At 30.5% G+C, this 23,257-nt stretch overlaps 1 protein-coding gene across 2 annotated transcripts; it reads right to left on the bottom strand.

Annotated features, from left to right (window-relative positions):
- Positions 1–10,366: 10,366 nt before the first annotated feature.
- On the bottom strand, positions 10,367–20,219 carry Drep4 (DNA fragmentation factor-related protein 4). Of its 2 annotated transcripts, none has more exons than XM_083041729.1 (6): positions 17,632–17,733; positions 15,606–15,663; positions 15,179–15,308; positions 14,097–14,308; positions 13,210–13,814; positions 10,367–13,028 (listed from the first exon to the last, which is right to left on the bottom strand). In XM_083041729.1, the coding sequence occupies exons 2-6, from the start codon at positions 15,639–15,641 to the stop codon at positions 12,869–12,871; spliced, it is 1,143 nt and encodes a 380-aa protein (XP_082897855.1). In that variant the 5' UTR covers positions 15,642–15,663; positions 17,632–17,733; the 3' UTR covers positions 10,367–12,868. The 2 variants fall into 2 exon arrangements, with proteins under 2 accessions (XP_082897855.1, XP_082897854.1); XM_083041728.1 differs by lacking the exon at positions 15,606–15,663 and adding an exon at positions 19,605–20,219 and having other exon boundaries at positions 10,368–13,028.
- Positions 20,220–23,257: the final 3,038 nt, after the last annotated feature.

Here is a 23,257-nt window from a genome sequence, read left to right as displayed (position 1 = left end):
ATGTCTGACTTAATCTACACTTAATTCCTTGAATGCGTAATGAGTATAATTTACAGTGTATCTTATACATACATATTGTATATATTATATATATATATATAAAGAATTTTTCGCCTAATTATTTTCGTGCATGAAATTATCTCATCATTTCATCCTATGTCTGACTTAATCTACACTTAACTCCTTGAATGCGTAATGAGTATAATTTACAGTGTATCTTATACTTTTATATATAATATATATATTTTTTTTATATATATATTATATATATATATATATATAAAAGTATAAGATACACTGTAAATTATACTCATTACGCATTCAAGGAGTTAAGTGTAGATTAAGTCAGACATACGACGAAATGATGAGATAATTTCGTTGCACGAAAATAATTAGGCGAAATTCTTTATATCTATATAATATATATATATATATATATACACTGGCGGATCCTGGGGGAGGGGTTAAACCCTTCCCCCCTTGCAAATTAAAAGAAACAGTTTTGCTGAATTTGTTTAAAAAATATAAATAAAGAAAAACATACATTAAAGAGCTATCGACGTCGTTGATCCTGGAATAAAAGCTAATCATGAAACCAAAAATATTAAATATAATAATTTTGCAACCCCCCCCCCCCCCCATTATCGACGTCAGGATCCGCTAGTGTATATTGCATATGTATAAGTAGAATATTCCACACAAATTGCTCTCTCACACAATAGAGTATTGTAATATTCTGTTAAATTGAAACCTATTTAAAACAGAGGAAGAGTGAAGAGAAAGTTTTTATACGACTTGCTTATGGTTTTAAAACTTAATTGACCGAAATTAAATTTAAACTAGTTTTAAAAAATAATTTAAAAGTCATAATTTATAAAATCATGAATAATTCTATTATTATACATCTCGATTTAATATTTCGCAAAAGTATAAATTTTGCATCGCACCTTATAATCGATGCATTCTTAAGTGACAGAACCGGGTGCACTTTCGAGTGCAGCATCGAGAATGCGGTTTGCGTGGACGAAAATCGATGTGATTGTCAAACGTAACGCGCCGGGCTGGTGGCTTCGTTGTTACATAAACCAAAATTGACTCAGCGGCCCATCATGAAAACACAAAGCAGTCGTGCGCTCGCGAGCGCCACGCGACTTCTCTCGTTTCATGAATCTTTCATCGCGATCGGAATTTAAGATTTTTCCTCGCGGCGTGCGCCGAGCCCGGGGTTAGAACGAGAATCGTACGAGGATCAAAGGTAGAGACTTTCGAAGGAGGAGCCTTGACCTCGATCGCGGTGTACAAGAGGCGAGTTTCTCTACCCCGAGTTAGCGCTCGGTAGACGTTCGGGAGTGCGGGGAAAGAAGGTGATAAAGGAATGACAGGGAAAGGAGAGAGAAAAGGCCGTGGAGGGATTCCGGGCGTACGAGATTATGTAAATTGGCCCGGCTCGTAGCACTCGAACCGCGGTAAAGACGCATTTTCGAGGCGAGTTGGTAGACTTCGGGAAACGTCGCACGATGGTTCCGTAAGGGTTCGTACGTGGAGAAACGAGATCCTTTGAAAAATATTCTCACAGCCATTATCGAGTTTGCCGTGAAGGACCTACGTTGCTTTTATCGTTCTGCGAAGATTATATTCGATTTTTTATGCGTTTGTTTCTTCCTATCTGGAGTATCAGCTGCTTTGCGAGATTTATCGGCTATTAAGAATTAAAGAATACGAATTGCGATATTTTTTTTTTAAATATAAGTAAATAATTATAACATATTTTTCTTTCAACGAAATACTAAATAATTAGCACTTGAACCGCGTATATTTTAAAAATAACTCGCAACTTTTTTATTTACGCAAGCAGCTGGATTTATTCAATTTTATTAGTTTCTAGCAAGATATCGAGATAGCAAAAAGACACAAAAATTTTTTTGGAAACTCCGTTCTTGTCACAATCGCGCCGTGTTCCGCGAAAATTACATTGGGATATTTTCGCGAGGCAAGAGTTTCGCGGGAAACCTTTCGGGCGAACTTACGTGACACCTGCGGGGTTTCTGGGATAATTCTTGTAGGATCTTCAACAGCGCACCGTAAAACACCGTTTAAGCCCACCCGGTGATCCCCAGCATGAACACAACGGCAACCACCAAAAGAGAGTTGGCTCAGGCGTCCGAGAGCGTAAAAAACAATTTTCGTCGCCTTGCGTCTACGTGTACGCAAGCGTGTGCGTATATATATGTGTCGGACTACGGTATAATATCGCTCCTCTCTTCTGTAATTTACGAGACGCATTTAACTACAGCTGCGACGCGTACCCCGCCCTGACACAAATATGCCCTATCCCCTGCAAGAATTTTTCTCGATAAAAGCAGAGGTCATTAATTTTAAATTACGCAAAAAATGACTCGTATAATTTTATTATTATTTCCCTCTTCCACAAAAAGTAATATTTTATACACACATGCACTATTTCGTACTAATAATAAGATAAATACTATTCAGTTAGGAAACAAGATAATCGAGATATTACTTTTTGCCGACATAATCTTTTGAATAAATTTTTGATAAAATTTGATAATATTAATGCATTCAATCTTGTTCCTATCTTCTGTAATCACGTTTCCATAAATGCGATTATTTTAATTGCTAGCAGAAGTATCCAAAGAGTGATCTCTTAATTATGCGTATTACGAACAATGTAATATTATAATCTCATAAAATGTCTGCAACAGTGATATTTATTTCTGATAAATTAAATAATTGATACCTCATTCTGAAATAATGGATCATGCACATATTTTGTAGAAAAACAATATGCAAACAGATATTTCGTTCTATGCCAAATAATTATTCTTTCATTCTGCTTTAATACTAAACTCACCAGAAAAATGTTTCCCTTTTCTTTCGTGCAAAGAAAAATTGTAAAAAAGGCACGCTTGTTTCTATAGGATCATGGAAATCTGTTCTATTGTTTCATCTTTCGACCTCTTTTATATTATCCTTTCTGTGCTCTATAACTTTGCTATCTTTGTTCTAACCGGAACATTTTAATACTACTATCGTGAAATTTATTGTTGATTTTTACTGTATCGCATGAATTCGTTATATACTGTTTCACATACATGCATTACTATACACATTATAACAATTCTTTGTAAATTAATAAGTTTTAATAAGTAAAAGGTATAAATCTCTTTAAATCTTTCTCTAGATATTTATATATTTGTTATGTCGTAACTCTCTTTATTATGCATTTGCTATTGATAATGCGAAATATTCGTTTATTCTGAATTCATATTTTTAGATTAATAGCACATTCGCGCTTGAAACAAAAATATGAGTTTGAAGAGAAATGTCGCTGGATTCTACGACCTTATTCTTCGTTCACAATTCTGCTCGCATTACGCTAAATAATTCAACAAATTTCGACCAAACATTAAACTGTCCACGACATGTCCTCTCGATCTTTTATGCAGCCGCATCGAGTGTAGTCGGATGACAAGAGCGGCGATGTAGGCGCTTGGTGAGAGCGAAACCCGAGATCATCGCGTCGAAATTGCTTTTGAATTATGCGTCGCAGCTAATGCAACGTGCTACCGCATTTAAAACATAATCGTGAACCAGGAGAACATTGTCGACCTTTATTGCCCGTGAAACTTTCTATATTATCCTACATATATCGCTTTATATGTCTAAGAATTAGCGATGGCTGGACAACTGATGATACGTAATTGAAAAAGAATAAGACGGATTGAACTATTGAATTTTCGCCAATTTATATTTATCGCAAAGACCGCTGACGATAGAAAATATTTGTCTTCGGGACAGATAAAACTGAAGTACTAATTTTGACGTAGAAACGATATCGGAGAAATATAAGAAATAAAAGATGGAACAAAAATTATAAAAAAATTGTGATAAAGAAAAACTAAATGCTTTCTATTATAATATATAAGCAGGAATTGTAGAAACTATAAAGTGAAAATACACATTGTGTATCCATATCAATAGAAAATCCTAATTTTCGAGATTTCCGACTTTAAATATGAAACGTCGAGTGAATTGTAAAATATTGTTATAGAATTGTTGTGTCGTCACTTGAGACGTCTCTCTCTCGTGTTTGAAGCAAGAAATCTTAAACGTTGGAACTCTTAAACGTTGGAACTTGGACTTTCGAATTCACTCTTGATTCTTTGAACACTCCAATTATGAAATTCAAGCGCTTCGGCGGGCGTTTCGTTTCAGCGGTGCTGAAACGGCTCATGGGACGATAAGAATCGCGAGTGGCAATTCGTAACGTGCTCAAGACGAAAAGTATTGTTCCTTATCGAGCCGGAGATCGCACGAAGCGTAGAGTTTCCGAGCTGCAAAAGATGACGTATGCACGATTGGCATGTTTGATAGCCAGCTTGTGTATGTGCGAAGAGCAGTGCATTCATAAAGAAAAACGGCAAACAGCTACCGCGTATCGGCCGTTTGAGAGGACGCCCTTGCCACCGGAAGCGCGCACGAACGGAGCATAATCTAATCTCAAACGGAAATTTAATAATAATAGCAGCCAACTTGCGCTCGTGTGGCAAATGAAATTATAATCGAACGAAAAGAACGAGATGCACACGCGCGCATCGCGACGTCATGTCCCCATAAAAAAAGGGGAAACGCGCGTAAAAGAATTATATGCCAGAAATCAGACGTGCTCTGTGAAACGCGTATCAGCGAAACTTCCTGCTGGTAGTTCCATCATCAATAATTCTAAACGTGCCATTTTTTCGGTAGAATATTTATTTGCGGTCGCGTGCTATCGATCGTGAGAAAACGGGAGCGTATGCAATTTAAATGATACCGTTTCTCGGATCATAAATACACCTAGATTGACGGGTTGATATTTGTGACGGGAGGAAAAATTGAAAATACGAAATACTGGTTTTTGCTGGTAGCTAGAAAATATAATACTATATTTTGTGGTACTCTTTAAATAAATAAACTTGTAGATACAATAAGTTTGCCAGGATAATTATAAAGCAAAAAAAATATATAAATCAATTAAAGAAAACAATTTTTAATGTATTCAGATATCATTTTTTATTCATTTTTATTTCTATATACTAGAATGTCTTTTATAAATTACTTGATGTACCAAAGATGTACCAAATAGCTTTTCTCACTAAAATAAAAGAAAAATATATAAAATTTATTGTGAAATTAAAATCAATCGAAGTATTAAATACATTATTAAATATATAAAAATATGTGTAAATTTTTAAATATTTATACATAAAGAGTTAAAAAAATATTTAATAGTTAATATTTTTGTTATCAAAACATTAATGTATATCATAAAAATAAATATCTCATCTATATAAAAATATTTATTTTAATTAGCTTTATATTAATCAAAAAATAAAATAAAATAATATGCATCAGAGCATATCACATAGTCAAAGTTCGAAGAATTTCTCTCAATATTGTGTGCATTCGCATGCTTAGAGCTCAGTGTACCGAGTTTACAGTCCGCCTATTTTCGGCAAACTTTATGCACTTACATCGTAAAAAATGCATAGCTTCCCTAAACGACTGCGAACTAAAAAGACGCGAAACTTTTTCTTGTACTCGAAACTCTCGTCATAACTCTCGAGCATATTTTTTTTTTAAATACTTCTCATGTATTAAAAATGATACGCTTAAATATGCTTTGAAAACATGTTAATAACGCTACGCATATAAAGACTAGTCCCTGCCACCAGCACATCTCGTGCAATTTCATTGTTGCCAGTTGCAGTTACGGTAAAGGACCTCCATTACCGCCGTATGATTCGGATTTGCTCGGGGATTTTACGTACACATATGTGCGATTCGCCATCGGTGTGTGTTGGGGAGAGGCATCGGGAAGCCATCTCCGCGAAATTAAACGATAAATCAGTAAATCGTTTCGCAGTGAAGTGATTAGTGCCGGCAGTAAAGTCACTCGAGAGTTCGAGAGAGCCAACTCGAATTTCGTTCGTAAGGGCGTGTAACGCGGAGGAATCATTCACTCTCTTTCTCATTTTCGCTCTTTCGTGACACTTTTCCCTTCTCGTACCGAGGCCAAAATCCGTATTTTTAAGGGATGATACGCGCGGCATTTCCAGTGATCCTCCTTGTCCTGACGCGTATCGATTCCCGACTTCACCCGTACAATCGGCAACATATTGCGGGGTAATTTGCACCCCGGGGGTTATCCATAGAGGGTCACTCAGCCGCAAAAACTCACCGACACGTGAAATGAAAATTTATTCTCGTTATCCGTGCCGGGCCTCTGGCCTCTGGGTGGTCTAGATTACAAATAAATCCGCCAGCTGCCACTTTAACAGGGCCTTCTTTCAGTTTGTTACGAGACTTTTCCGGTAAGCGACAAGCAGCAGATACACGTGAGCTTTCCTCTATACCCGTTTGATCGAGAGAGAAAATCTCCATACGTTTAGCATTCATTCAATTCGCTCGATTACTCGAAAATTCATTTATCATCCGCATCATTTATTATTACTCTCACGTTATCACGTGATTGCTTTTCTCAGTAAACCGAAATTAATTCTTTGTGTCGGATAATTACGTTTCATGCCAATTTTTTCAGATTGATATAATTAATATAAAGAATTAATCCAATTGAATGAAATATAAGAGCTTTGTTTATTCGAGAAATATGTATTATATGCGAACACGCGATAATAGAGTGACATGCATATGCATGTATCAAACAAATTGATATATGGACGAAATTCAATCAAAAATTTCAATTTAAGATACATTTAAAATAAACTTTCGCTGCTCGTTGCTCGCTTTATATTATAAAATTCGAAACGAATAATTGTTCCACCAGCTGAATAAAAAGAGAGAAAGTACGATTCATAAAAAAATAATTAATCTTAAATAAGACATCCCTTCTTTTCTCTGCGCCTTATATATTTTTTTGTTATTTCGTTTTTATCTATTATGATATTTATATAAGAACGAATTTCACGATTTCATATAAAACAGCAAACGATGAAAATAATTTGAATTTCCAATAGAATTATTATCATATATAGTTCGCATACTATATTACAATAAAAATCGGCAAAATTAAAATACTTGATAAAAATATAAATATATATACTTGAATATATAGGATAGTATTTCTACTATAAAATCCCCTCTTCTTTCATTGACTTTTAATTTTCCGTTTATACTTTCAGTTCGTTATTATTCAGATCAAGTAGCATTCCGTAATATAATCGGGAATTGGAAATAATGAAGAAAATTTAAAAGTCCTGCAAAATCTGGCGATCAGAACGCTATGTGCGCAATGTAATTATTTTTATATGTCATTTTTGTATAATTAAAATCTGTCAGAGGAACTAATTATCGGGTTCGTTTAATATGCAAAATTTGACTCATTTGCAATGATCCAGGTTATTGACTAATTGAAAAAAATTCACAGAAATTTAAGCAAACATAATTGCCATCAGAAAGAGTTAGTCGTTTAAATTTTTAACAATGCTAACAGCTACAAATTTTAATCTATTCTGTAGTGTTTTTATCCACCTATACGCGCATTGATCTATCTATATCGCTGTGATTTCGATAACACATTTCTCGACTAAAAAAAATGACATTTAAATTCCTGCGATCTGATATCACCTAGAGATAACATTCGATAGTACCCATAAACTTTTTATGACACCTTTCCAACGCAAAATGGCTCGGAAATTACATGCACGATGCTCCGCGAAATGACAGATAAAATCTACGTATTTTTATCTTTACATATGTAACATATAAACATTTTGAAACGAGTATAACTCAAATATATATTAATAAAAGTAAAAAATTGCAGCTTTTGCAGATATTTATATTTTACCAAAACTAGAAAAAGATTTTAGACAGAATTTGATTTAATATCCACAAATTAATACCCATATTTAAAGAGCAGAATACAAGGATAATAGAATTCTTCTTTCCTCTCGTACCTAAAATATATTTTTCTACAGTTCTCTGTTATACATTGAAAAATATTCGCTATATTTACATATAACCTACATAGAGGTATCGTACTTTTGTGTGATTTTTCTTTATTCCGATGTAGCACGATTGGAAATCTTATTCAAAAATAAATTTTCTTTCTATATTATTTCTTTATATACGGTTAAAAGGCTAAAGTTTTGTATCATCTTTTAACAGAAAATTACACATAGACATACATGTTGACATATTCTCTCTTTTTTTCTCTCTCGCTACCTATCTCCCTCTTTTACTATCGATATATTATTTAAACGCATCAAAATATTTGTAACATTTCAGTGTATGTCTTTCTCTTATCCATATTTCGAAAACACGTAACTCTAATAGATAATGCAAAAAATGGCACAAAATCAATACAATAATATTATTTTAAAAGCATTACTGTTAATGAGTCTTAGACAAACTTGGGTATATTTGGTAAACAATTTTTTAGTTAATATTTAATATGCATTTAAGATTATTAACGTTTAAAATTATATGAAAAAAAAACCATTGTAGTAGTTATATCAGTCATCGTATATAAGTCTGTAGAAAGTTGGTGAATGATCTATTTTCTGTAAAATATTTTTGCCTCAAATTCACAATCAGTGTTATAAAACCTCTTTTTTAAAAAAATACAATTCTTGATACACGTTGACTCTTTTAATAATACCAATTTTTATCGATATATAACGAACAGAACTTTGAACTGCATTGACTATTGATTAAAAATTTATTGAAAATAACAGGCCACTCAAATTGGCCACGTACTTTATCAATAAAAACGATGAAAAATGTATAGAGGAAAGATACCAAATATGGAAAAAATTTATATTTTACTTTATAAAAAATTTGCTTTCCAATTTGTCGATTGAATGTGCGTTTGAAATTGTGGTGTTGTTCACATATATAAAAATATTTATTAAGTTAAAGCATATTGAGGTAATATAAAATTGTACGCAAGAAAATATAGAAAAGAACGCCGCGAATTTGCGTTTAAGACCCGCATATAATATATATGGAATACCTTATTAAATTATACAAAAAACTCACAATCACTTAATTATCATTATAATACTATGTTTTTATAATGTAAATGTTATAGATATATTAATACAACATTGCCATCGTATGTACATTTGTACATTGTAATGTAAAAAAATTATTAAATATTAAATACTTTAAGAAAGATAATTTAATAAGCGATAGTTTCTGGACACTATATTAGTCTTACGACAACTTTAGATAGTCTAATTATCCTAATCACTGCTTGTTATTTATTTTGTTATTCTATATTAGAAATATATTCCATATTTGGTATCTTTATTCTATGTTGCTTTGGCACAATTTGTAGAACTCTAATGAATTTATCAAAGTAACATAATTTTTTCTTTGTTAAAATATCGTTATATGAAAATTATATAAAGATTTAGGCTGGCATGTTTTACCATCAATATTGTTAATTAACAATTTACGATGCAAAATTAATAAATATAATGGTATGGTTAGATTTAGTCTGATACGCTTTACCATCAACATCGTTAATTAACAATGAGATAAAATTAGCGAATATAGTATGATTAATTGCAATTATATCAATGCCTACGCGGTTATATCAATGCCTACCTATTAATGCCTCTAAAAAAATAAATAAAGAATAATCCTTAGTCTATGAATAATAAATCAGTCAAAGTAGTATTTATGTAAAATGGAGTGCTTAAAACAAATAATTGCAAAATTGATGTTATCAGTTATCATCAAAGATATGGAATATATGGAATATATGATATATCTAAAAATGTTTTATATCTAAATAATAAGAATAAATTAAAATAGAAAGTAAATATTATCTTATAAACCATCTCGTTATTATTAATGAATTATTTAGTACATAAATTATATTAGAATAAATAATATATTATATAATAATTTTTATTGTTTAAAATTAAAAAACTGTACAAAAAACCGAATGACTGTGTACAATATATCGTTTCAGATTTTGTTGGTTTAAATATTTAAATTTTATTCAATAAATTTTATCAGAAAAAAATTTATATTCCATATCTCCGATAGCGTCAAAATTAATTTTGCTTTATTTTCAATTCTGCATATTGTCGCAACTTTATATAAGATGGGCGTATCAATAAATGATAAATAAATTGATATTTATTTATACATATAATACTCATATAAGATAAGATAATATAACTATTCTACGATTAAACAATTGTAAGCTAATAAAATTATAATTTTTAAATTTACTTTTAAAATTATTTTAATTTAATTTTTTATAAGACATGATATTGCTATCAAATTAATTATAACATAAAATAATTATTTATTTATTATTATTGCAATTAATGTTTATTTTTTTCAACGCGATCATTAATTATTTTTTTGATTTTATATGAAAATATATATTTTATTATAGAAATTTTTAAAATTATTTAAAAAATATTTTTAACTAGTCATTTGCTGATGCGCGCGTCTATATATTATATTTTTTAAACATTAGAAGCGATATGAATGGTAAAAGTCCACTCAGAAGAGTACATTGGTCAAAACCATAACAATTGCTTTTATAACTTTGCATCCTGTAAACAACAATACATAGTAAACAACAATACATAGTATACAACAATACAACACACGAACATTCACGTGAAGTAATTAAATTATTCGACTAAATTAGGAACAATATTTTTCAATACGAGACCGTATGCGGAGACAGTTGATACAGCTACAAGATGTATAATACAAATATAACGAAAAGGACATTTCTAAAAATAATAATAATAATAAATCTAATATAAATAGTCAAAGATAAAAGTACATTATTCTATTATTTAAAATTAAAAACATTAAAGTATATTATTTACATTACTAATTAAGATTTGCAGCTTGGATAAAAAAAAGAGTTATGTATATTAATATACTTATATGCAATAATATAAAAGTAAATATGTTATTGAAGTAAAGACAAGTAAAAATAAGAAAGTAAATTCAAACGGAATAAAAAATTAGCGATATTAATATTAATTTAATATTTTTGTGCAATTTTTCAGTTAGATAGTCTTTCATTGGAGAAAACATCATTTCGTACAGTTAAAAAGTTTTACAATGTCGTTCAATATACATATAATACATACAGATTTGTAGGATTTTCTGCATTTTCTTTCATTTACGAATTTTTTCCAATTTAAACTTGGAAAAAAATGTTATCGATAGTTTTTTAATTATAAATTATTTGAAAAAAGAGGAATATTTACAAATTTATTCATGAGTAAAAGAGAAGAATAGCGCAATAAATAAGTAACAAAATTTTATATACATATATTCTTTATCCAATTTTGTGCACAGCAAACTTTATCTCCTTTTTTAAGAATATTTTGAGTTATAAAAATATTTATATTTGAGAAAATAAATAATCTTTTTTACAGTTTTTTGTTAGCAATAAAAGCTATAAATTAATAAAAAATAAAAAAAATAAATAGACTCGCGCAGAAATTTTGACATATTCTATCTATATAAGAATAATATCGTACATACATATTTGTTTCTTTCTCTAAATTGAATATATATATATATATATATATATATACATATAGGTATAGGTATATATATTTAATTAATATATGTTTTTTGTACATATGTATGTATGTATATATCAGAACTTTGTTTTGTCTCTTTCGAGCAGTCTGAATAAAAATATGTCTGAAAGATATTCTATCTCGTATTTATCTTGGAGTACAAGAAGTGAGCAATAGCTCACTGAATCAAGACAAATTAACTTAGTTTTCGATCTGATCTGATTCTGATAGAGAGCTAGAGTTAATTTCTGATTTCACATGATTCTAAAGGAGAACCTTTTTGCTCCTTAATAAGACTTTTTAGTCTCTTCTTTATCTACAAGCACTGAATATATATTCAATGCTTAACGATATATTCGATACAACAGTTTTATTTTTATTTTGGCAACCTTTATAGAGGCTGAAGTAAAATATACGGTTCTTCCATTGCGTGCGATTTATGCAACCCTGTATTCGTAAATGATTTATACAAATAATGTCTTTGAAAGAAAAGATCATTATAATATTGTGGATAAAAAAACATGTCAGAATGATATAATTAAAAAAAATGTCTTAATTATTATTTTAAATATATATAATAATCATTCAGTCAGAATCGTAGTAATATCCAAGTATGTAATATCATAATTACTCGAGAAGACGCTTTTATGAGATCTTCTTGTAAATTAATTTTTAAAAAAATTACTTTTTTACATTTATATTTTTAAATTTTCTATTAATTGACAGCCATATTTAAATGATACTTTAAAGTGAGCGTAATTTTTCTTATTCAATATACACAAGTGTTAATTTAATAATTTCTGCTGTATTTATGTTCTATTCTGAATCTTTCTTCTCATATTATATAAAATAATCATATAGATTGTCTAAAACTTGTAATTATCATGTTAACATCAGTTACTCGAGAAATTAAATTTTCTATTTTATAGAAATAAAAAATCGCGATAATCACTTAAAATATTTTAAGCTTTAGAGGACGTTTTATAATATTTTATGAACGTTATTGCTTAGCATTTCATGCCGCAATGGAAGTATAACCGATATCATATAATAACATTAATAATCTCTAAGTCTGTATTTTATCAACAGCACTTAACGATATTTATTTGTAGAGATCTGTATATAAGGAGATCGGTTCTATAGTTATATAGTATCTGTATACATCATCTCGCACTTGTAAAGTTTTATCTTGGCCTTCAAATCTTTCACAGTAGTACTTTTAATAACATATATATATATATGTTGACATAACAGTTCCACAGAATTAAAGCTTATTTGTGCGATCCTTTATCGTGGCATACGATATGAACTAGCCTTAAATTCTTCACGGTAAACAGATTGTCGTAACAGTCGTAGATATCCTGTTCATTAATAGTACCCTGTTGCGAGAGCTGTAGTAACATCGGAACGAGCGTTCTGGACCTTTCGATTCTGCAAATAATAATAATAATTGAATTTCGCCGGATTATTTTACAATTGTATTGATATCGCATACATCAAATAAATTGTTTTAAATTTAAGTTAGCGCATGCATACAGATTAATAATTTCCCGTTGAGTATTTGAGAAATCTCGATAAACAAAAAAAAAATCCACTATGATCATTATCTTACTTGTGATCCAAATTCCATGTAGAGAATAGAGCGAGCTCCTCCCTGGATTTGTACGGATTAATCTTGTGTCGGTCCCCATAAGCGCAGCTGTCCACGTTCCATCGGCCCTCGCATCTAAACTCGCCCTTCTCGTTACAAATAGCAATTTGCTTTCCTCGCGATTTCACACGATAGGTGCAACCTTCCAATAGGTCGTCGTTTTTCTCGGACTCGACGAGCCTCCTCGCGTCTGTCTCGTCGATCTTGGTTGAATCGACGTCAGTCGTGCTCGTATCGGACGATTGAGGAAGACGAAGGTATCGTTGATCCAGATACGTTTCGTCGCTGATATGACTGAAGTTGCAAGGACAATGCTCGTAACATCGACTAGAATCGGTCTCGTCATTATCATCCTTAGAGGTTTTAGTCTGCACTCTGCTTCTATCAAAATAATACCCGAAATAATGATCTTCCTTAAGCTGAACTTTAAAGAATGCTATCGTACGCAGAAGCTGCTGCCTCGCACTGCGATCGTTCATGAACACGTCCGAGTTTCTAATCTGCTCGATTGTTTTATACAGATAAGTGCGTATCCTGTCTTGACACCTGCGATGCATATACGCTTCCTGTGAATAAAACAAAAGATTAATTCGAAAGTTTCAATTTCATAATTTAATATCTCGAAAAAAGAGGAAAGAGCAAAATATCTCTTATAAAAACTGAATTATTAATTATATATTAAATAATATGCATATTAATAATATGCAAATAATATGCATTACATTATTTATCAAATGCGAATATTTTCGGAATATATATTAAATGTTTATTTATACTGAAAATACAAAAAAAAACCGGTATAAATTATGTATAATGACAGAGCAGATTTTTCGCCTCACTAAACTCACTTTAGTCGTGCAATTAGTTTCCAAATCTTGAAACCACTCCGGATGCTCGTCCCTCGTGCTAAGTATCGTCTTGGAGTCATCTTTGTTCAACACTTTGTTCAACAACGCAACCTTTGCTTTAAGATTTTCCGTCAGGAATTGCGTCACCTTGTCGCCGGCAGTGAGGAAATCAATGTTCACGCGTCTCAGCGCATCGTAGAGAATGTCCGCGTCTGCGAGAAATCGTTCGTCCTTGAAAAGAAATTGCACGGCGTCTTCGCCGTCGGTGAAAGAATACAATCTACATTTCCCCAGGGCGCCTTCTCGGCCCTTGCCAAGAAGTTGGTAAACTTTTGAGAGACTGATACTGATCCGGAATATTTAATTTTGGCACGTGGCCAAACTCGCGGCGCACATTCGTTATTTGCATGATGATAAATTTACATTGAATTTGTAAAGCAATAAATCTCGGAAATATACTCTTTAAGTTACGCAGTTAGCGTTAACAATGATAAATGTACCATGCAGAAGTATTAAGAAAGTGTAGGAGATTCAAAGTAGCGACTCAAAGCTTTTCGAATTATTGCGCTTCACAGAAATTAAATGCATTAGAAACGTTAGTTGCGATAAAGAAAATATTTGATCTATATACATTCATGTTTAAAAAATAACATTTATTATTTATACGTAGAAAAATGAAAAATTAATATCAAGATGCTAATAAGCAGCATGACCTTTTCTTTAGTTTCTTCTCTCGTATAAAAAAGAAATAGCAAACTACGATACACGAAGTAGTTATTCCAAGACGCAAAAATTCTGTCGGCTATTCTATGTAATAATAACTTTATCAGCCTAATCCTTTAACAATATTATTTATAGCCAGCCAGCTTTTTAATTGTAAATTTAAATTGATATATAATAATTCTACGTTATTAATTGAAATTGGAGAGAATTAATGTTATTTCAATAATTAGAGATAGAATATTCAATTTCTAAACATATAATAAATCTTTTTTGCATTGTTAAAACAATCACATTAATTATTCCAATTTCAAGATGTATTAATATATTTCACGTTACATATACTATATTATTATACTAACCGGATAATACTTTCTCTCCTGGCTTCTGTAAGATCAGAGTAGTTTGTGGCTCCAATGTATGAAAATATTCCTCATCGATTAATGATCCATCCAGAAGAAAAACATTCACCTCTCTCGGATTGTTAATTATCTGTAAAAGTACATCGGATTACCATTTTCAAATTACTATTGATTAGGTCTAATTAGTTTTTCTTTACTGTGAGATTGTGAATATTATGAGATTATAGAGGAAAGAGCGCGAAAGAGCCTTCGTTAGTCAGATCTGTTCCCGGATTAATTAACGTCCGTGAAAGTATTTTAAATAAATTATTGATAATGTAGCAAATGCAAAAGAATACTCGAGATCTCAAACAGACGTCAAGGCTACATTGCAATACATTCCCTCTTGTAAATAATTCTTCGAAAGTCGAACGCAAGGATTACCAACTTTTATATCGCTTTTCTCGTAGCTTGACAGCATCATTTTCACATTTCTCTCAACGAGTCTGCAAACAATGAAGGTCGAAATAATTTGCCACGCGTACATATATTCCATTCGCAGATCTTCAACTTTTTTTTCGATAAACCAAGTTGTTGAAAGTTTATAATTTTTGAAGTTTGACAAGTTCAAAAATAATTAAATAAAAAGTAATTCATTCACAACTTTTGGCAAGAACTTTATTAATTATAACATAGCGTTCCTAAGAGCAAATGATTATAATATGACGATGTTAATTAATGTTATTAATAGTTGAACGCAACCAGGACGTTGAGAGAGATTCGACAATTACTATATCAATATAAAACATCTGTCACACACACAACATATATGGATTATGCGTTAATCTCTTTATAATAATGATTAGAGTAATGATTCATTCGAAAATGGGAGACTCAAGACTCATGATTTTGCGTCATTTCGGATTGAATTTTTGGGTCGACTTTAAAGTCAACACGAAAAGCGGATTCACACGCCCTTGACATTGAGATTATTTCCTGTCCCTGGCCCGGCTGGTTCGATAGAGCCAGCGGTTGCGGGCGGGCGGATGCGGATTTCAAGGACGCGCTGCAACCGGATTAACCTACCTATCTACCAACCCTCGAAATACTATCAGCTACGCCTCTTTCATATCAAGGCCAGTCGTTGAAAAATACTCGCGGTATTGATACGACCCCAGGATCCGGAATAGATATATTTATATATATGTTTCTTTATCTATTTTCATCGTGTCATCGCATTTTTATCAAATTCTTATGTCAATATATGAAATGAATCATATAGTAAAATTCGACATGTTAAATATAGCAAATGATATTTCATTTTTCTAAACACTGATACATTTTTTCCTATAATATTATAAAGAATAAAAGAAATGCAATTTTATATATGTATATACACACACACACACACACACACACACACTATATACCAGAATTATCTGTTCGTGCTTGATGAAGAGATTGAGAGGAAGAGAAATATTTTAAGCGCATAAATAAGATTATAAGGTTGCATAATTTCTGCAAGATATTCTTGTTAGTCGATGCAAATCTCTGAACATGTTTAATGAATGACTTTCTGTCTCTTCGCTATATTAAGCAGACTATGACTTAAGCCATGTGTCCATTTCAATTAATTTCTCCTCTCACTTCATAAATTCCATCACGTATGTTATGACTGATTGATTAGAAATCATGGAATACAGTAATGATTGCGAAGCAATTTCAAAGGAAATCGGAACAAAAGCGCGATTTGTTCAGCACATTTAAGTAATTATTGCATAAACAATATAGGAGAAGAATAGATGCATTGAACGTGCGAGTGCGAGTCGAACAAATCTATACAATGGGGAATCGTTTAGTGTACATGTACCGGGCTCTATTCTTGCTTTCGACTGCAAGGACAAATTTCACATTCTAGCAAAGCATGAATAAGCGTAAGTTGAGCAGCAGTGACTGGCACAATGCATGTGGCTGCTTTTTTCTTATATTTCATCTTCATTCTATAAATAATACAAGTATTTTAAATTTTTCAAAAAATTCTAATATTCAATATTTGTTTTTTATTTGAAATTATATCAATATCAGCGTTAAAAATTAATTTTAAATGCATCTCATGTATTAAGCCAACGCTAATTTCTGTATTACTTTAAACGAAAACTCGCATTTTATTCACACGAGGAATGACATTATAATACACAATCGAAGGAATGTAAATCCAGCTTAAAACGATGCATACATCATCCGAATACTAAATGAATGTGAATGCGCAACATTTACGTGATAAATTTCGTTACATTATCATATGCAATTACATTACGTGAAAATATATTGCATTATTCATACGATACGATGTTTATCTCGGTGTAGCACGTATATATTGTATATAATATCCAAAAGCAGTTTAACATTAAACAATATAAAATTAACTAATCTACTCGTATATGATCTATTGTGTCATAGGTATATGTACTTACATTTAATTTCAAACACGCTTTTCGCTTAAGGTCTTGAAAATTTTTACAGGCGATACCAATTTTCCGCGTACGATTTACATCTGTCACTTTGTATCCTTTGAGCTGAAATAAATTAATCAGAATATAGTAAAATTCGATATTCCGCAATATTAATATAAATATAAAAAATAATGTAAATATGATGAAACACATGGGGCCCCCACCAATTTTTTTAATGGTATATTTATTATAGAAATCTTTTCATAATATATTTATAATAATTCATATATCAATATATGTACATTGTTACGTAATATAATAATTTTCTATAATCGAGATGTTTAATATAATTTTCTATATTTAGTTTGAATTTAGCCATATATAGCAATAGTTTTTAGACTTTTCTGCATTATCATTAAATAGAGTATTACGTTTATGCAATATAAAATTAAATTTTGCTGTTATAGCTTTAACTTTATTTCTATGTTAATAAACTGAAAAGTATCTGAATTAATATATAAAAAATAATATATTTAATTTAAAATACATATTAAAAGAAATGGAAAAAAATTAATTTAATAAATTTAATTCGAAAGACTATTTAAGAGCTGAATTAAATAGAATCGCTTTAATAGTTATTTTTGATATATTATATACAGGATAAATTATTTTATTGATAATATTTCTCTAAAAATTATTGTAAGTAAACTTTTTTGAATATTATATTCCATGTGGGGGCGGGGGGGGGGGGGAACTATTATATGTATTTAATAAAATTTTCTTAAATGATAATTGATAAATACATTGATAATTAAGGTAAAAGTATCAATGTTAGATATGTACCTATATCTGGACATTCGTATTTTTTTGGTTTTTAAATACGGATATCTAAATTTTTAATATGAAATGTATATTGTATATTAAATATACATACATATGTTCATGGCTGAAAGTTTAAATATCCGCATTTAAAGACCAAAAAAATACAAATGTTCAAATATAGGTACATATCCAAGCATTGATATTTTTATCTCTTAAATAAATATATTTAATAATATTCATCTAATTTTAGTAATAATTTTCCTTAATTATAGAATGATTTTAAGAGATAGAAGTATTAAGAGAGTAGTAATTAAAAGAGGAGGGTTAAAAGGAACTTTCTTAAAAAAATAAATATTATTAAGCGATAGGTACATAATACTAGATTATTACGCATCAAGTAAACGTTTCTAAACGGTTCTAACCAAGTAACTAAGTAATTGCTCCCAGCATCATATTCAAGGCCGCCAGATTTCAGAGATGAAGGTACTTAGAATTCTACGGTCACAATTTTCTTTGAGCGACCCATATTTTATATTCAATAGCGTCCAGTCGAGGCGACTTGACATGTCATGTCAAAATGTGCAAATATCATAAATAACAAAGCTCATTGATACTGAAACTCTCACCCCCCCTTTCCCTATATACATATGTATATGTATATGTACATATATAGTGATTATTTTATTTCGTGAAATACTTAGACATTATATAAATATTATATAAATTCGTGATAAATAATAATTTTTTACATATATATATATATATATATATATATATATATATATATATATATATATATATATTATAGGAAAAAACATATATAACATTAAACAATATTAGAGACAGAGAGAGAGAGAGAGAGAGAGAGAGAGAGTTTAATATATTACATTTAATTTTACTCCTCTTCTATTTAATTACAAAGAAAAACCGGCAGTTTAAATCTTTTTTAAATCTCAATCTCAAAAAGAAATATAATTTAATAATAAAACAAGCATTTAATATAATTAATTAATTAAAATAAGAACTTGCAGAGAAAAATTATTTAATTATCAGTCGCTCCTCAAAAACACAATCAAAGCACGCCTTTTATGCTCTGACAAGAATATTTTAATATCATGATACAATATCAGGCGATGTTTGCCATGCAAGATATGTGTGCAGCACGTGCGTACCTCATTTTTACAAGATGATCCATCCATCAAACGACGAAAGCACTCGGCGATGAGAGACATGTTTCGTCGAGGGAAATGATGATGGTCAGGCGAGAGAGAAATAAAGAGAGGGAAAGAGATCAGAATGATCCTTTCACCCGTGCTGCACTGCACCAAACGTCTTTGACATTCGCTCTTTCCTTCTTCGCTCGCACTCTGACCTTGACACTGCCACTCTTATCAAGCGTTCGGATAAGACTCGTGCAAGAGAAAAATGGGAGCACTGTCGCATTCGGAACTGGAGGGAGATATGAGAAAGATGAATGAACAGTAGACTAAGACAGCCAATGAGAGAGGAACAACTGTTGCCGCATCAGGTACCAAGGTAGACTACAACAGTAATGGGAACTGGTCTGTAGTGGGGTCGGCTTTGTGAGCACAACAAAGCCGCTACGACGCAAGTACTGTGGCACTGATGCGCGAGAATGATGGTCGGTGGAGAGAAAAAAGCGAAGAGAGAGAGTGGTATGAACGGTAGTGGAAAGGGAGACGACAGAGAGAAGTAACTAGCGGTTCCGACATCGGTGAGACACGAGGAAGGAATGCGTCCTCCGGCTGGTATACAGGGCAGGAGACGATGAACCAATATATATGTACATATATATCACAAAATGCGCCTGCGAACTAGCTACCCGTTTTGTGTCTTGATATTTAACAGAGGGCAGCAGCTGATAGGAAACTTGCTGCATCTTTTACATTAATAATTGTAATGCTATTGATTAAAAATATACGTATCGAGATAAAAAAATTAATATTTGAGACGTAAGGTACATCTAACTATGCACTTTAGATGAAGTAATAAAAGAGATCGTGATAATTAAAAACATTTCTAATTAGTTTATAATTAAATTTTTATCTAATTTTGTTCTCTAAAAAACCGTGTTAATAAGCGTTCAGATAAAACTCATGCAAGAGAAAAATAAGAGAATTCTCGCATTCGGAATTGAAGGAAAACGTGAGAAAGATGACAAACAAAAGTAGTATTTCGACACGATAATTAATTTAGTTCTAACTCTAATATTTTAATTTTAATTGATTTTAATTAAATCTAAATTGCACAAAATCTCTTTCTAAATATATATAAATAAATAAGAGCAATAGATACCTATAATTTTAAAAATGCTTAATATTTTTGTAACTTGAACTTATACGTCAGACTCAGACTGTATCTTTATGTGTAAATGTAAAAATAATAGACAAATTATATGGCACTTAGTCACGCATATATAAGAGTCTCATTGTAAATCATCATACATTTTGCAAATATTATCTGATTGCGTTTTGCGAAACAAAGAATCGAAAACGAAAACGTGATATAAGAATTCGTCAAAACCAAAGGTGACGAAAGAAAAGAGGAAGTGCAATAAGATAATAAACGAGGTATGTTTATGAATGTATGTTTTGTGAATTTTGCAAGAGTTTCGAAAGACATATGTATTCGCACAAGTAATAAACAGAAAGATTTTCAAGCAAGCGCAATTGAAAGATAAATAGCTCTCTCTCTCTCTCTCTCTCTCTCTCTCTCTCTCTCTCTCTCTCTCTCTCTCTCTCTCTCTCTCTCTCTCTCTCTCTCTCTAATTTTCGTAATAATGATTGAACGTTTCATTTTTTTTATTTGATATATCAAAAAAGATGTAATTAGTAACAAATAATTTTATCTTTGTCATTCGAGAGGCAGATGACGACACGCGTTGCAGCATTAATAATTAAATAATTAAATAATTAATCTTGTTTTATTATTACGACCAATATAATCGAAGAATTGTACCAAAGTTAAAGATTATTGAATTGTAAAGAAAAAATTTTTTATACTATCTTGCTTCAGAATATAAGATATCAAAAATGAAGGAAAAATTATATAGTGTTGTGCAAGCATCTACAACTTTTTAAAACTTTTATTATTAGATATGCAAGATATTTGCTTAAGGATTCAATTAAAAGAAATTAACAAGCATGATAGAAAGAACAGTCTGACTTTTCCATTCAAGGAGAGCCCTTTCGTCAGCGAGATGTAATTAGCATAATAAATTATTATAAAAGAATGTAATCCTCTTATGATGCTCAACAATAAACGTTCGATGAATGTTGCTCCACGCAATAAATACGTATAAGCACTAGCACTAGAGTGAGTGAAGTTACGAGTCCCAAGAGAGACGCGTAATTATGAGATATATTATTACTTCTTAATCATCATAGTTTTACACGTCTTGACATTTGACGTCATTACAAAATAGGTATTCCATAAATCAGGCTGTTTAAAAATCATGCTTATTAAATGTTTATTACAGAGAAGTCTACGTTTCTCACTTGCTATTTATAAAAGATGAGAATATAACAATGTGTAAACATTTTTAGTTTATAATAAATTTTGTGCAAATGCTATTAAACATATATTATGTGTACATTCATAATTAAATAAGTTATCAAAAAATGTTTTTGTATAAGACTTAGAGTAAAGATATATTTTTTATTGGTTCTTGATAAATTCTCAAACAGACAAAACAGAAAACTTTTCGTATTTTCATTTAATTTCCGTAATTTATTGACGTTTATAAAAGTATATGCATAAATGTGATTACTGTGTTGTATTATTACGTAAATTGTGTTAAAAAATATTTTAATTGCATATATTATCTCGTAATTGCGTGAAAATTAAATGGAGTTACAACGTATAAATATTAGAAAAAGTCAGAATCATTTCCGAGTTAGTTAATAAACGATTCAAATTAAATGTTAAAGTAGTAAAATTCAGGCGTAACTATGCGTAACGTTCAGGGCTATCATCTATCATTATGCATACAAGCATTGCTCTATCAATTTTCGCAACTCAATTGCTATTGACTTTTAATATATGTATATAACTTACAGAAAGTTTAAGAACTTGAAATTTAAATTTTCCTTTATGAATATTTATTAAATAAAATTATTTATATATAATTAATATTAATTAGCAAAGATTAGAGTCAAAAGTTAATGTGAAAATATTATGGTTTAATAACCAATTAAAATTAAATTTTATAATCGAATAAAATTTGTAGAACATGTAAACGTTTATATTGATCATTCTAATTTAATTTTAAAAAGTCAAATTATATTAATCTTTACTTTTTAACAAATTAAATTGTCTTTTTTTTAATTTATTATTTGTAGGTAATGTGTAAATAAAAGATGCGGGAAAATCTATACATATATGAGATACATGTGTAAATATGTCTCTCTCACTCTGGATTATCAATTAAAGCACTTTTCTTTTAACTGTTTAATGCTCATTTATTCGAGTGGAAAAGGCTTACACATAAAATTGTGTTGGTTATACGATTATACGATTGATTACATAAAGCTCGTTGTAAATAGAACTTTGACCGTGGGTGAAGTCGCGGAAGTATCGTGTAATTTGCTACAAAACCTGTTAAATAATCTATGATGTATAAGAATTTTAGCATAATTTATAATTTTATGTGCCGTACAGTATAAATATAACGGAAGAATAACATAACATAAAATATGTAGGATTGAATATATAGAATACATAGAACTGAATATATATTAAATTATATGCAAGTATCAGAGTATATAGAATATAAATGTTTTTTTAATGCACATTTAAAACTATT

Source organism: Prenolepis imparis, unplaced genomic scaffold, assembly GCF_030444845.1.
Source record: "Prenolepis imparis isolate NDT839.2.m4 unplaced genomic scaffold, iyPreImpa1.0 SCAF_7, whole genome shotgun sequence".
Taxonomy (NCBI): Eukaryota; Metazoa; Arthropoda; class Insecta; order Hymenoptera; family Formicidae; genus Prenolepis; species Prenolepis imparis.
The sequence above is the reverse complement of the archived record's forward strand: the minus strand, read 5'-3'. Positions and strand labels throughout refer to the sequence as shown.

Bases quoted from the DNA above. Each gene is read 5' to 3' on its own strand.
- Drep4 (XM_083041728.1), bottom strand. From the start codon at position 19,664: ATGTCTCTCATCGCCGAGTGCTTTCGTCGTTTGATGGATGGATCATCT. The intron at 14,309-15,178 runs GTTAGTATAATA...GATTTCTCGCAG, and splicing joins AGGAGAGAAAGTATTATCCG to ACGCGGACATTCTCTACGAT. The intron at 13,815-14,096 runs GTGAGTTTAGTG...TTTTATTCACAG, and splicing joins AAACTAATTGCACGACTAAA to GAAGCGTATATGCATCGCAG.